The 16,837-nt window shown below is 43.2% G+C and overlaps 1 protein-coding gene across 7 annotated transcripts in view; it reads right to left on the reverse strand.

The window, feature by feature from the left end:
- Positions 1-7,080: 7,080 nt before the first annotated feature.
- Positions 7,081-16,837, reverse strand: part of tmcc1a (transmembrane and coiled-coil domain family 1a) — a 70,462-nt gene continuing 60,705 nt past the window's right edge. For 5 of the 7 annotated variants that reach the window (XM_029663885.2, XM_029663884.2, XM_029663883.2 and 2 more), the window contains 3 exons: positions 15,647-16,344; positions 13,919-14,054; positions 7,081-9,805 (listed from right to left, as the gene is read on the reverse strand). In XM_029663885.2, the coding sequence (XP_029519745.1) occupies positions 9,488-9,805; positions 13,919-14,054; positions 15,647-16,344 (1,152 nt within the window). In that variant the 3' untranslated portion in view covers positions 7,081-9,487. Of the gene's footprint in view, positions 10,757-13,918; positions 14,055-15,646; positions 16,345-16,837 lie in introns of all 7 variants that reach the window. The other 2 variants (XM_065020573.1, XM_065020572.1) reach the window with 2 other exon arrangements.

Consider the following 16,837-nt stretch of genomic DNA (forward strand, 5'->3'; position numbering starts at 1 on the left):
CTGTAGAGGTGTGACGGAGTGCTGCACTTTGGTTACCCTCGATTTTTCTTGACACATCATAGAAGAGTGTGTTAGGGGGTAGACCTATCGAATCAAATAAAATTAAAATCTAATCAAAGTTTATTCGTCACTTACACAGTTTGCCGCAGGTATAAAGGCCAGGGGTGGAAAAGTGAAAGTCACACTATAAAATACTACTGAGTAAAAGTATCTGGTTTTAAATGAACTTAAGTAGCCTGCAGTGGTGGAAAAAGTACTTAATTGTCATACTTGAGTAAAAGTAAAAAGTAGGCTAAAAGCAAAAGCTATACATCAAATTCCTTATATTAAGCAAACCAGATGGCATGATTTTCATGTTTTCATTTATTTACAGCAAGTCATGTGCCACACTCCAACACTCAGACATCAATTACAAAGACAGATCAGTCCTCCAGATCAGAGGAAGTAGGGCTAACAATTCGTTATAGTGATATGTGCGTGAATTGGACCATATTGCTGTCCTATCTGAAAATCTATGGGAGAAAAAAGTACATCTTTTCTTTAAGGAATCTAGTCGAGTAAAAGTGGTTAAAAATATAAATAGTAAAGTACAGATACTGAAAAAAACGACTTAGAAGTATTTTTACTTAAGTAGGCTACACCACTGTAAAAGGTGCAGTGAAAAAAACTTACTTGCAAGCTCCCTCAACAATGCAGTTGAAGTTGAAGAAAGTCTTATACTAAGTCATAAAACTGATATGTACACGATATGATATACAGTATACACATTGAATGTGCATTCAAGTATGGCTGTATTTACAATATAAAGTGGATTGTCTTGGTCACGCAGTTTAAATAGTAGGTCCTAAATGGAACAGCAGCGTAGACTGAACGTATGTGTGTACAGGGCCTTCAAAAGGTATTCATTCCTTTGATTTATTCCACATTTTGTTGTGTTACAGCCTGAATTCAAAATGGATTCAATTGATTTATTTTCTCACCCATCTACACACAATACCCATAATGACAAAGTGAAAACTTGTTGTTAAACATTTTAGCAAATTTATTGAAAATGAAATACGGACATATCTAATTTACATAAGTATTCACACTCCTGAGTCAAAACATCATAGAAGCATCTTTGGCAGTGATTAAAGGTGTGAGTCTTTCTGGGTAAGTAACTAAGAGCTTTCCACACCTGGATTGTGCAACATTTGCCCCTTATTCTTTTCAAAATTCTTCAAGCGCTGTCAAATTGGTTGTTGATCATTGTTAGACAACCATTTCCAGGTCTTGCCATAGAATTTCAAGTAGATTTAAGTCAAAACTATAACTTCTTTAAACAATATTCTTGGTAAGCAAATTCAGTGTAGATTTGGCCTTGTGTTTTAGGTTATTGTCCTGCTGAAAGGTGAAATCATTTCCCAATGTCTGGTGGAAAGCAGACAACCAGGTATTCTTCTAGGAATTTGCTACTTAGCTCAATTCTGTTTCTTTTTTATCCTGAAAAACTCCCAGTATACCCATTACACGATGCAGCCAACACTATGCTTGCAAATATGGAGAGTGGTACTCAATAATTGTTGTATTGGATTTTTCCCCAAACATAACAATTTGTTTGATGCATGTTTTGCAATATTTGTATTCTGTACAGGATTCGTTATTTTCACTCTGTCAATTTGGTTAGTATTGTGGAGTTATTACAATGTTGTTGATCCATCCACAGTTTTTTCCCATCACAGCCATTAAACTCTGTAACTATTTTAAAGTCACCATTAGCCTCCTTCGTCTCCAGCAACTGAGTTAGGAAGGACGCCTGTATCTTTGTAGTATCTGGGTGTATTGATACACCATCCAAAGTTTAATCAATAGCTTCCCCATTCTTAAAGGGATATTCAATGTCTGCTTTTAAAAAATGTTTTACTCACTAATTGCAAGGCATTGGAACACCTCCGTGGTCTTTGTGGTTGAAACTGTTTTTCAAATTCACTGCTCGACTAATGGACCTTACAGATAATTGTATATGTGGAGTACAGAGAATACAATTTATGTGACTTGTTAAGCACAATTTGACTTTTGGCTTGCCATAACAAAGGGGTTGAATACTGATTGACTCAAGACATTTCAACTTGTAATTTTTAATTAATTTGTAAAACATTTGAAAAACATTATTCCACTTTCACATTATGAGGTATTATGTATATGACAGTGACAAAGAAAATCTATATTTACTCAATTTTTAAATCAGGCTGTCTAAGACATTGAAGGTCCCCATTGAAGGTCCCCAACGTGTCTCCTTCCTGAAGGGTATGACTGCTGCATCGTCCCATAATGTTTATACTTGCGTACTATTGTTTAAACAGATGAACGTGGTACCTTCAGGCGTTTGGAAATTGCTCCCAAGGATGAACCAGACTTGTGGAGGTCTACAATTTGATTTCTGAGGTATTGGCTGAGGTATTTGATTTCTGAGGTATTCTTTTGATTTCCCCATGATGTCAAGCAAAGAGGCACTGAGTTTGAAGGTAGGCCTTGAAATACATCCTCAGGTATACCTCCAATTCACTCAAATTATGTCAATTAGCTATCAGAAGCTTCTAAAGCCATGACATCATTTTCTGGAATATTCCAAGCTGTTTAAAGGCACAGTCAACTTAGTGTTTGTAAACTTCTGACCCACTGGAATTGTGGTACAGTGAATTATAAGTGAAATAATGGGTCTGTAAACAAATGTTGGAAAAATGACTTGTGTCCTGCACAAAGTAGATGTCCTAACCGACGTGCCAAAACTATAGTTTGTTAACATGAAATTTGTGGAGTGGGGCCTCCCGGGTGATGCAGTGGTTAAAGGCGCTGTACTGCAGCACCAGCTGTGCCATCAGAGTCCCTGGGTTTGTGCCCAGGCTCTGTCGTAACCGGCCGTGACGTCCGTGGGGCGACGAACAATTGGCCTAGCGTCGTCCGGGTTAGGGAGGGATTGGTCGGTAGGGATGTCCTTGTCTCATCGCGCACCAGCGACTCCTGTGGCGGGCCGGGCGCAGTGCGTGCTAGCCAAGGTTGCCAGGTGCACAGTGGTGCGGCTGGCTTCCGGGTTGGATGCGCGCTGTGTTAAGAAGCAGTTCGGCTTGGTTGGGTTGTGTATCGGAGGACGCATGACTGTCACGCCCTGGTCGAGGTATTTTGTGTTTATCTTCATTTATTTGGTCAGGCCAGGGTGTGGCATGGGGTTTTTGTATGTGGTGTGTTGGTATTGGGATTGTAGCTTAGTGGGGTGTTCTAGTTAAGTCTATGGCTGTCTGAAGTGGTTCTCAATCAGAGGCAGGTGTTTATCGTTGTCTCTGATTGGTAACCATATTTAGGCAGCCATATTCTTTGAGTGTTTCGTGGGTGATTGTCCTTAGTGTCCTTGTTCCTGGCTCTGTGTTAGTTTACACAAGTATAGGCTGTTTCGGTTTCGTTACGTTCATTACGTTCTTTGTTTTGTAGTGTTTATAATTGATTCGTGTTTTACGTTTGTTTATTAAACATGGATCGCAATCTACACGCTGCATTTTGGTCCGACTCTCCTTCACCACAAGAGAGCCGTTACAATGACTTTCAACTTTCGTCTCTCCCGAGCCCGTACGGGAGTTGTAGCGATGAGACAAGATAGTAGCTACTACAACAATTGGATACAACAAAATTGGGGAGAAAAAGGGGTAAAATTCACACAATTATTAATATTTTTTAATTGTGGAGCGGTTAAAAAATTATACAGTATGGAAACTTCCGACTTCAACTCTATATATACAGTGTATATATATATATATCACACACAGTGCCTTTGGAACATATTCAGACCCCTTGACTTTACCCACATTTTGTCCTGTTACAGGCTTATTTTAAAATGTATTAAATAAATAAACATTCTCAGCAATCTACACACAATACCCCATAATGACAAAGTGAATACATGTTTAGATTTTTTTGCAAATTGATTAATAATAAAGAACTGAAATAACTTATTTACATTAGTATTCAGACCTTTTTCTATGAGGCTTAAAATTGAGCTCAGATGCACTCATCCTTGAGACGTTTCTACAACTTGATTAGATTCCCCCTGTGGTAAATTCAATTGATTGGACATGATTTGGAAAGGCACACACACCTGTCTATATAAAGTCCCACAGTTGTCGGTGCATGTCAGAGCAAAAACCAAGCCATGAATTGTCCGTAGAGCTCAGAGACAGGATTGTGTCGAGCACAGATCTGGAGAAGGGTACCAAAACATTGCTGCAGCATTGAAGGTCCCCACACAATGGCCTCCATTATCCTTAAATGGAAGAAGTCTGGAACCACCAAGACCCTTCCTAAAGCTGGTCACCCGGCCAAACTGAGCAATCGAGGGAGAAGGGCCTTGGTCAGGGAGAAGACCAAAAACCTGATGGTCACTCTGACCGAGCTCTAGAGTTCCTCTGTGGAGACGGCAGAACCTTCCAGAAGGACAACCATCTTTTCAGCACTCCACCAATTAGGTCTTTATGGTAGTGGCAAGACGGAAGCCACTCCTAAGTTAAAAAAAACATGACAGGCCGTTGGAGTTTGCCAAAAGGCATCTAAAGACTCTCAGATCATGACAAACAAGATTCTCTAGTCTGATGAAGTCTGATGAAACCAAGATTGGAGGAAACATGGCTCATCTTTATCAAAGGTGCCAATAGTTATGGACCTGACTGTGTGTATGTACAATGTGTACACTTTGAACTCGGTCGGGAGTGTATGTGGACACCCCTTCAAATGAGTGGATTCAGCTATTTCAGCCATTCCCATTGCTGACAGGTGTATAAAATAGAGCACACAGCCATGTAAACTCCATAGGCCATTCTCCTGCCAATAATTGTCTATCTAAAGAGCTCAATGTGAAGGGAAAACGTCTAGGAGCAACAACGGCTCAGCTGTGACTTGGTAGGCCACACAAGCTCACAGAATGGGACCGCCGAGTGCTGAAGCACTTAGCATGTAAAAATTGTCTGTCCTCTGTTGTAACACTCCCTACCGACTTCCAAACTGCTTTCGGAAGCAACCTCAGCACGAGAACTTTTCGTCGGGGACTTCATGAAATGGGTTTCCATGGCCGAGTAGCCGCACACAAGCCTAAGATCACCATGCACAATGCCAAGCGTCTGGGTTTGGCGAATTCCAGGACAACTTTACCTGCCCCAATGTATAGTGCCAGCGGTAAAGTTTGGTGGAGGAGGAATACTGGTTTTGGGCTGTTTTTCATGGTTCGGGCTAGGCCCCTTAGTTCCAGTGAAGGGAAATCATAACACTACAGCATACGATGACATTCTAGACTATTCTGTGCTTCCAACTTTGTGGCAAAAGTTTGGGGAAAGCTCTTTCCTGTTTCAACATGACAATTCTCCCATGCACAAAGTGAGGTCCATACAGAAATGGTCAGTGTGGAAGAACTTGACTGGCCTGCACAGAGCCCTGACCTCAACCCCATCGAATACCTTTGGGATTAATTGAAATGCCGACTGGCCTAATCACCCAACATCAGTGCCCGACCTCACTAATGCTCTTGTGGCTGAATGGATGCAAGTCCCCACAGAAATGCTCCAACACCTAGAGGAAAAAAGAGTAGAGGCTGTTATAACTGTAAAGGGGGACCAACTCTATATTCATGCCCATGGTTTTCGAATGAGATGTTTGACGAACATGTATCCACATACTTTTGGTCATGTAGTGTATGTGTGTGTGTTTCTGTGTGAGTGAATGTGTATGTGCTTGTGTAAGTGTTGGATGTGTGGAGTGTCTCTAAGGTGCAGGTCTGAGCAGGTAGACAGGAGCCTGTTAGTCCGAGACCCGATACCTTTTGAAAGATGGTAACGGAGTGAACAGTCCATGGCTTGGGTGATTGGAGTTCTTGAAAATCTTCCAGGCCTTCCTCAGACACTGTCTGGTTTAAATGTCCTGGAGTGCAGGGAGCTCGACCCCAGTAATGTATTGGGCCGTCCGCTCCATACCAGGTGGTGGTGCAGCCTAACAAGATGCTCTCAATAGTACAGCTATAGGCGTTCTTGAATATCTGAGGGGCCATGCCAAATTTCTTAATTCGCCTGAGGTTGAAGATGCGCTGTTGAGCATTCTTCACCATGCTGTTGATATGAAGGGTCCACGTCAGGCCCTAGCTGTTCATGGGGGCATGCTCCCTCTCCCCCCTGCTTTCCTGTAGTTCATGATAAGCTTCTTGGTTTTGCTGATGTTAAGGGAGAGGTTTCTGTCCTGGGACCACTTTGCCAGGGCTTTAACCTCCCTGTAGGCCCTGTCTCATCACCGTCGTGTCGTCGGCAAATTTAATGATGGTGCTGGAGTCATGCATAGACACAGTCGTAGGTGAACAGGGAATTACAGGAGGAGGATGAACACACACCCCTGACAGCCCCCTGTGTTGAGGGTCAGCGTGGCAGAGGTGTTGTTGCTTACCCTCACCACCTGGGGGCAGGTAGTCAGGAAGTCCAGGATCCAGTTGCAGAGCGAGGTGTTTAGTCCCAGGGCCATGAGCTTAATGACGAGCTCAGAGGGGACTATGTTTTTTGAAGCTGAGCTGTAGTATGCCAATTGTAGTGGGTCCAGTGTGGTAAGGGACTGGGACTGCGCTCTGCCCACCAACCTGTTTCCTGCCAGATAAGAAACAACCCCTGCACAGGGACAGCGTCAGCACTCCACTGCCTCTCCGCCCCATATGGACTGACAATGAGACATGAACAGCTAGGGAATATGAATGGTAAAATATATATATTTTGAACACACACTGCATAAAGGACACGGACGCACACACACTTTGAAAAGTTAAATATGTATCACACATTTCTAAACCCACTGTAATGAAGGTGTTTCAAGGCTCTATTTGAGCGCACAGATCATCTGTGTGTCATCTCAGGCACTAAGGAGTTTTAGGATAGGACCGCCATCTAGTGGCTTCGTACATGAACTTCAACAGGACTGATTCCTTCTATAATCAATCCACATTAAACACTAATCAGTGCTTAAGCCTACTTTGTTCCTTAGTTAAAAATGTAAAATGTATCTCATCTAGACAAAGTTTAGTCCAGGCAGTTTAAGAATCTCAATGAATTAATCTGTTTAATAACAACATTAATAACAACACTTTAAATAATTGCCCATCCTCAACCTGAAACAGGATTTGGCCAGCAGGGAGGAGATGATCGCTTGCCAATCCTACAAGAGAGCCTGAGACAGACAGACACACACAAGACTATGAGTGCGTGTCTAGGTACACATGCAATACACACACAATGTCAGAGTGCCAGGAGTTAATCAGGAATGCACTTTTATTGTCCCACACTTAGAAAAGGACATCAGAAGGCACTCGAGTGGTTTAGCACACAACCCTACCCTACCAAACACCAGAGAGGACACGGCAAGGTCACACCAAAGTCAGAAGTAAACTCAGGAGCCATTCAACTGTGGCACGTTCAAGATTTGGTTGTTAAATATGTTTCAATGATCCTGAACATAGGCCTAAGTGGGCTATGTATAGGAAGACATTTTTATTTTTTTAATTTTACCTTTATTTAACCAGGCAAGGCAGTTAAGAACAAATTCTTATTTTCAATGACAGCCTGGGAACAGTGGGTTAACTGCCTGTTCAGGGGCAGAACGACAGATTTGTACCTTCAGCTCAGGGGTTTGAACTCGCAACCTTCTGGTTACTAGTCCAACGCTCTAACCACTAGGCTACCCTGCCGCCCCAATGTAGTGTTCCATCCTTTTCCCAAGGATGGCAATTCCCAATATCAGTTATTATATTCAAACAAGCTCCTAATGGAGCTGCAGAATGGACTTCAGATGGACTCGCTAGGTCGACTGAAGGACCTTGAACAGATGAATGAGAGGATAAAATGGATTGAGAGCCAGCATATTCAACAGTAATCAAGGACCCGGATTAGGAAACACACATCAGATCATTAGCAGTGAGTTTCTCAGAGCAATTACTCAGAAGTGGCCTTGTTAAGGTATATTCTGTTAGCCTGGTCCCATATCAGTGTGTGCTTTGTTTAGTAAATTCTTCTGCAATGTCATGACCATGAATCAGAGGAGTTGGCTAATAAAGCACAAACAGATCTGGGAACCAGGCTAATATTATTTGTTATACACCTCAAATCCAAGGTGAGACATACAAGTAGGCCGTATGTATGTACAATTGGCTGATCATCGAAGAGAACTGTATGTTTTGTATCACAAATGGCACATTATTCTCTATTATACACAGTGAAAGTGGTGCACTATAAAGGGAATAGGGTGTAATTGACATTTTGCCTCTCATCCCCACAAGGCTATATGACCTGCGCTGGGTCTTTTCTCTTTACATACCAAAGAAAGAAAGAACATAAAAACCTCCCTATTTATTAACCAGGTGCAACGGGAGAGTTTTGGCACATAGGACAGAATATTGGAGGAAACATGGGGATGAAAAGAGAGTGAAAGGGAGAGAGAGAAACGTAAGTGATGGAGTGAGTCACATTCGTAATACAGGCAGCGCATCGAACAACAGTAGCATGGCAGTGGATACAGTTGTCTTTGTCTGGCAAAAGCAGCATTCCTTTTCAACATGGACTTCAGCTGACACAATGGGTGGGCATGGCAGTATCATGGCAACTCCACATTTCCTGCAAAGTGGCCTTTTTTGTACCTTTGGTCTCTGGTGGCTCTGTGGCGAATGGCCCTAACTGTTAAACCCTCCCTCTTGTCTAAGCTGTTGCCACACTCTAGAAGTCATTATCATTCATGATATCACCTATCTTAATTGAAAAGGATGTACGGAAGCACGAGGAGTCTCTAGGCGTGACACTCAAAGTATTGTCCGGGAAACAAAAAGTCCTCGGTAGAAAGGTTCCTTCTGATCTCAGAATCAAGCCATCGTGTGGGGAAAAGTGCGAGGGCATTCATTCATCTTTTTATATTCTACCCATAACAGCCAGGTAGAGCACTTTCTTCCTGAAAGGCAGACAATCAGAATAGCATTTCTCTGCAGAGGGCCTGAGCCTGAGGTGAACTTCCAATCAGTTTCCTGACAGCTCCTCGTTGTGCAGAGTGGGAGGAGCTTAACGCTACATGGTACTGAATAAAATAAAAAAATAAAAATAAATAATAATAATAATATTAGAAATAATAATAACGACAATAATATACTTGATTAACTCCTAGGAAATAAAACAGTATCAGGATGCATCCTGTGAAAGAAAAAAAAACTATTTCTGATCTCCAAAAATGTAAACAAAGTCTCATTCTCATTCTTCCTAAATTAATGTCAGAATTGAGTGGTAATTCTCATCTTCCCTCCTTCCCTGACCCTCAGTCCCACCTCACTAGGCTCATTCCTCGGCGTCCGTCAACACAACCACCACATCCCATTGGCAGTTAGGCTGATCCTGCTTCTTGTGTGTGTGTGGACAGAGTTCCACCCCCATGCATAGTCATAGAACCACACCTCTTCACGCGGTCATCTGGGTGGCTGCAGGGAGCGGTGCGTGCAGCAGCCCGACAGCGCGTCCCAGTTCCTCCAGATGAAGGCGAAGAGCAGGATGAGGAGGAGGGTGGAGAAGGACCGGGAGCGGGTCTTCATCAGGGGGATCACACAGTTGGCTACGGTGGAGACAAACACCAGGAGCACGGCCATGAGGGCCAGGAGTACGTTGATGAGCTTCCCCAGCAGTGTCCGGGCCGTGGCATTCTCTAAGCCCTCTAGCTGGACCACCTGCTGCTGTTGCTGCTGCAACTCCATCTTAGAGATACGTGTCTGACACGCTTCCAGGGCTTCCTACAGGACAGGTCAAGAGAAAAGTGTTACACATAGTATTACTCAGTACTACTACACGCAGTAAAGTAAAGACAGTAGTGTCTGACAGACAAATAACAAAGATCATTCAATGTAAAACTCTAGCATTTAATTTAAAACATCAAAGAGAGGGATGTGTAGGTTAAAGACAAGGCAACGTTGTGCACCCACAACCTCATGCAGGACAAAAGGACATGTGGTTTACAGACACGGAAATGCTCTGTTTACAGACAAACAATCCACTGAGGTTATGGTACACAGACATGGTTTTCATATCATTTTACAGTCCTGTTTAAGCTGGTAATGCCCTGTTATTTAATAAGAAATTACATTGAAACAATGGTTACTTTTCTGGGACAAACCTGTGAAAGAACTCAACAAAATAGCTAACTATCTGGTACATTATGATGCTAGTTTTTATGGATTCCAATGAAGAAAATATACAGTTGAAGTCAGAAGTTTACATACACTTAGGTTGGATTCGTTAAAACTCGTTTTTCAACCCCTTCACAAATTTCTTGTTAACAAACTATAGTTTTGGCATGTCGGTTAGGAGATCTACATTGTGCACGACACAAGTAATTTATCCAACAATTGTTTACAGAACCATTATTTCACTTATAACTCACTGTATCACAATTCCAGTGGGGGGTCAGAAGTTTACATACAATAAGTAGACTGTGCCTTTAAACAGCTTGGAAAATTCCAGAAAATTATGTCATGGCTTTAGAAGCTTCTGATGGGCTAATTGACATCATTTGAGTCAATTGGAGCTGTTCCTGTAAATTTATTTCAAGGCCTACCTTCTTCGCTTGACATTCAGGGAAAATCAAAAGAAATCAGCCAAAACCTCAGAAAACAAATTGTAGACCTCCACAAGTCTGGTTCATCCTTGGGAGCAATTTCCAAACGCCTGAAGGTACCGTGTTCCATCTGTACAAAAAAATAGTGCGCAAGTATAAACACCATGGGACCATGCAGCCGTCATACCACTAAGGAAGGGGACGGTCTCCTAGAGATGAACATACTTTAGTGCGAAAAGTGCAAATCAATCCCAGAACAACAGCAAAGGACCTTGTAAAGATGCTGGAGGAAACAGGTACAAAAGTATATATATCCACAGTAAAACAAGTCCTATATTGACATAACCTGAAAGGCCACTCAGCAAGGAAGAAGCCACTGCTCCAAAACCGCCATAAAAAAGCCAGACTATGGTTTGCAACTGCACATGGGGTCAAAGATCATACTTTTTGGAGAAATGTCCTCTGGTCTGATTAAACAAAAATAGAACTGTTTGGCCCTAATGACCATCGTTATGTTTGGAGGATCAATCAATCAATCACATTTTATTTGTCACATACACATGGTTAGCAGATGTTAATGCGAGTGTAGCGAAATGCTTGTGCTTCTAGTTCCGACAATGCAGTAATAACCAACAAGTAATCTAGCTAACAATTCCAAAACTACTACCTTATAGACACAAGTGTAAGGGGATAAAGAATATGTACATAAAGATATATGAATGAGTGATGGTACAGAGCGGCATAGGCAAGATACAGTAGATGGTATTGAGTGCAGTATATACATATGAGATGAGTATGTAAACAAAGTGGCATAGTTAAAGTGGCTAGTGATACATGTATTACATAAGGATGCAGTAGATGATATAGAGTACAGTATATACGTATACATGTGAGATGAATAATGTAGGGTATGTAAACATTATATTAGGTAGCATTGTTTAAAGTGGCTAGTGATATATTTTACATCATTTCCCATCAATTCCCATTATTAAAGTGGCTGGAGTTGAGTCAGTGTGTTGGCAGCAGCCATTCAATGTTAGTGGTGGCTGTTTAACAGTCTGATGGCCTTGAGATAGAAGCTGTTTTTCAGTCTCTCGGTCCCAGCTTTGATGCACCTGTACTGACCTCGCCTTCTGGATGATAGCGGGGTGAACAGGCAGTGGCTCGGGTGGTTGTTGTCCTTGATGATCTTTATGGCCTTCCTGTGACATCGGGTGGTGTAGGTGTCCTGGAGGGCAGGTAGTTTGCCCCCGGTGATGCGTTGTGCAGACCTCACTACCCTCTGGAGAGCCTTACGGTTGTGGGCGCAGCAGTTGCCGTACCAGGCGGTGATACAGCCCGAAACATACTACCCTCTCCATTACTGTTCCATCGATGTGGATAGGGGGGTGTTCCCTCTGCTGTTTCCTGAAGTCCACAATCATCTCCTTAGTTTTGTTGACGTTGAGTGTGAGGTTATTTTCCTGACACCACACTCCGAGGGCCCTAACCTCCTCCCTGTAGGCCGTCTCGACGCAAATTGGAGTTGGTCTAGGGTGTCAGGTAGGGTGGAGGTGATATGGTCCTTGACTAGTCTCTCAAAGCACTTCATGATGACGGAAGTGAGTGCTACGGGGCGGTAGTCGTTTAGCTCAGTTACCTTAGCTTTCTTGGGAACAGGAACAATGGTGTCCCTCTTGAAGCATGTGGGAACAACAGACTGGGATAGGGATTGATTGAATATGTCCGTAAACACACCAGCCAGCTGGTCTGCGCATGCTCTGAGGGCGCAGCTGGGGATTCCGTCTGGGCCTGCAGCCTTGCGAGGGTTGACACGTTTAAATGTTTTCCTCGCGTCGGCTGCAGTGAAGGAGAGTCCACATGTTTTAGTTGCGGGCCGTGTCAGTGGCACTGTATTGTCCTCAAAGCGGGCAAAAAAGTTATTTAGTCTGCCTGGGAGCAAGACATCCTGGTCCGTGACGGGGCTGGTTTTCTTTTTGTAATCCGTGATTGACTGTAGACCCTGCCACATACCTCTTGTGTCTGAGCCGTTGAATTGAGATTCTACTTTGTCTCTATACTGACGCTTAGCTTGTTTGATTACCTTGCGGAGGGAATAGTAACACTGTTTGTATTCGGTCATGTTTCCAGTCACCTTTCCCTGATTAAAAGCAGTGGTTCACGCTTTCAGTTTCACACGAATGCTGCCATCAATCCACGGTTTCTGGTTTGGGAATGTTTTAATCGTTGCTATGGGAACGACATCTTCAACGCACGTTCTAATGAACTAAAGTGCGAGGGGGACGTTCGCAAGCCGAAGAACACCATCCCAGCCGTGAAGCACGGGGGTGGTAGGATCATGTTGTGGGGGTGCTTTGCTGCAGGAGGGACGGGTGCACTTCACAAAATAGATGGCATCATGAGGGAGGAAAATTATGTGGATATATTGAACCAACATCTCAAGACATCAGTCGGGAAGTTAAAGCTTGGTCGCAAATGGGTCTTCCAAATGGACAATGACCCCAAGCATACTTCCAAAGTTGTGGCAAAATGGCTTAAGGACAACAAAGTCAAGATATTGGAGTGGCCATCACAAGGCCATGACCTCAATCCTATAGAACATTTGTGGGCAGAACTGAAAAAGCGTGTGTGAGCAAGGAGGCCAACAAACCTGACTCAGTTACACCAGCTCTGTCAGGAGGAATGGTCCAAAATTCACCCAACTTATTGTGGGAAGCTTGTGGAAGGTTGCCTGAAACCTTTGATCCAAGATAAACAATTTAAAGGCAATGCTACCAAATACTAATTGAGTGTTTGTCAACTTCTGACCCACTGGGAATGTGATGAAAGAAATAAAAGCTGAAATAAATCGTTCTCTCCACTATTATTCTGACATTTCACATTCTTAAAATAAAGTGGTGATCCTAACTGACCTAAGACAGGGATTTTTTACTAGGATTAAATGTCAGGAATTGTGTAAAACTGAGTTTAAATCTATTTGGCTAAGGTGTATGTAAACTTCCAACTTCAACTGTAAATATGAATTCATTATCATGTATTGTCATCCAAATTAAATACCAGGTAAATGGTGAACTGTAAAATAACCTGGTACTCCCACACACAGAAGAAATATTATTGTGCCTCATCCGCATTCCTTATGAAAGCCTTTCTGTTTGACTTCAGATGAAATTGTGTTTGTGAAATTAATCACAATCATACAATTGTCTGGCTATCTAGTTTGTATGTGTACAGTGTGTATGTGTACAGTGTGTGTGTGTGTGTGTGTGTGTGTGTGGTTGTGCGTGTGATTGACCTGTGAGTCTCTGGCTCTCTCGTAGGACTGGTAGGCTATCTTCTCCTCCATGCTGGCCAGCTCCTGCTTCAGGTTTAGGATCTCATTCTGATGAAGCTCTGTCAGATCATTCAGCTGCTCCTCCAGACGCTCACACCTAGACATACCCAAATATAGACACAAACCTTAGTCTAATAGCTCACGCAAACATAGACACAGACAGAGATACAGAGAGGCGGAGAGTCACGCACGCACGCGCGCACACACAGACAAACACACGCTCTCTCGAGTGCCACTTTAGAGAAACAGAGGTTCCAGTTTTTCCAGGAAAAGAGCCTAAAGAGCTTTTAGGTCAAATGACAACTGACTGGACTGATGGCTATCTGTGAGCTGATTAGCACATGCTTACTCGTCTGTCGATAAGACTGACCAATGGCAGATAATCAGCAGGATGACACTGACCAATCACATACTCTCAGCAGGAGGGAGGAGACCAGGAAGATTGGTGTTATTAGTAGTGGAAAGCAACTGAACAGGCAAAAAAAAGAGCTGTATATGAATGTGAGTATTTTTGAATACAGTCGTACAAAATGTGTCTCAGGAAAAATGTGAATAAATGCATAATGTGCTTGTCTGTGCATGCATGTGTGTGTGATTAGGTGAATCACCTCACCAGTCTGATCTCATTATGGCTCACCTGACCTGTTTAGATTCACATTTTAATATGATCTACAACACTTCCCTCTGGTACCACACCGGCACGCACACACACAACAGATCAAGCAGAATAGAAGCATAACAGGTGAGTCAGAGAGAGGGGGAGGAGGAGGAGCTACCGCAGAACCCAAGTTGTCTGAGCATAAACTCATTGTTGGACATAAAGAACAAAAAAAACACCAGGAAATCAGCTCCAAGTTATTTTAATTTAAGAAATCTGTTCCAAAGTATTCCCATGCATAATAGAAAGATATATGTGATCATATACAAATGTAATCAATGTTTTAAATGATTCTGTTCTAGTCATTTGTATGTTTCGACCATCCGCTCAAGAAAAAAAATCGGTCTACGGCTGAATCTAGTCGATGATCTCTTTGGTAAAGTTTCCTCTAAGAGTTCTACAGGTAGCAGTCTCAACACAGAAACAGTGTGAAATAACCAGTGGACTTAGTTCATTACAAGTCATGAAAAGATCAAAGATACAAAGATACAAAGTCTTTAGTCCAGGCTGTATTCTCATTCATTCGTCCACCCATTTCTTCATTAGTTATGCTTCAGACTCTTATCAAAGGTTTAAATACAGTGGTTTAACCATAACTGTGTGGTTAATTGCGAGACATAGTCATCAGCAGACACGCTCAAAGCTCATTAGGTTCCCTCAGTTTTGATGGTCTGTATTTTTTGCCTAAACACATCTCTCTCTCTCCTGTTAATTTGCCTAAATATATTTAAATGGAGACCTCTGTTCCTTTAGTGTCTTTACTAAATTGTCTGTACAAACACCTCTACAGTTTAGTAGTCTACAGCTGTTCTCTCTGCCTGAATGATGCATAACGGTGTTTCTGTCATTTCTGTGTTTCTTTATGTTTACTGTCACTACCTTTACAACAAACATACATGCTTCCATAACACTTAAAGATAACCTCTCAAATGTTAACCTCTCAAATGTTAACCTTATCCATCTTTGAATGGAGTTTTTCATACAGGTCTCTCTCTCTCTCTCTCGTTATTTAGTGATTCTTGTTTCCGTACCTGAATCGTTCCTCCTGTAGGGTCTGCATGATGACAGTGTAGTCCCTCTGATAGTGGCTCTTAAGTACCTCCAGACTCTCCTCTAGTCTCCCCTGGCCTTCCCTCAGCTCCTGCACTTCCTGCAGCAGCATTTCCAGGCTGGAGCTCTGGCTCCTCTCCAGGGTGTTCCCCCTGGAGCTGGGGGGGCCTCCGGGGGCCCCAGTCGTGCTGTTGGCCCCTGCCGACCCTGAGGTAGCGCTGGAGCAGTCATCCTCGCTACCGTACTTGGGACTGGACTGCAGATGATGGTGGCCTGCGAGGCCCAGAGACCTCCCCCCGGCCCCCATCAAACCCTCCTCAACACATGACGGGTCATCCAAGGAGTCCTTCAGCCCGGGGATGTTGTCGGCGCTGCCAAACTTGTTGCGGAACAGCGAGGCGATCTCTCGTGGCTTGGAGACGACCCCGGCGGCAGCAGAGTGTGTGGCCTGGGAGAAGCTGGTGAGGCCTCCCTTGACGCTGTCCACCACACCTTCGCTGAAGCCTGTGACCTTTGCTCCCACACCCTTTAGGCCCTGCTGCATGTCCCTGAGGACGTCCTTGGACTGGCGAGGGATGCCGTTGTGCTCCACCTCCCTCAGCTTGCGGTGGTAGTGTTCCAGCTTCCTCTGCAGCTGCTGGATGGTCTGGGCTGACTTCTGGTTCTTCTTCTCAAACACCTGCAATTATATAGGACATTTAGATTGCTGTGTTTAATATGACATTTACACTGAGTATACCAAACATTAGGAACATCTTCCTAATATTCCTTTTGCCTTCAGAAAAGCCTAATTTTGTCTGGGCATGGACTCTACAAGGTGTTGAAAGCGTTCCACAGGGATGCTGGCCCATGTTGACTCCAATGCTTCCCACAGTTGTGTCTAGCTGGATGTCCTTTGGGTGGTAGACCATTCTTGATACACAATGGGAAATTGTTGCTCGTGAAAAACCCAGCAGTGATGCAGTTCTTGACACAAACCGGTGCGCCTGGAACCTACTACCATACCCCATTTAAAGGCACTCCCATTCACGCCCTAAATGTCACACATACACAATCCATGTCTCAATTTTCTCAAGGCTTTAAATCCTTATTTAACCTGTCTCCTCCCCTTCATCTACACGTGGGTCAATACCATTTTTTAAATGCAGGTACAAAGTCAGGGTCTCAACTTA

This window comes from Oncorhynchus nerka, linkage group LG7 (assembly GCF_034236695.1).
Source record: "Oncorhynchus nerka isolate Pitt River linkage group LG7, Oner_Uvic_2.0, whole genome shotgun sequence".
Lineage (NCBI taxonomy): Eukaryota > Metazoa > Chordata > Actinopteri > Salmoniformes > Salmonidae > Oncorhynchus > Oncorhynchus nerka.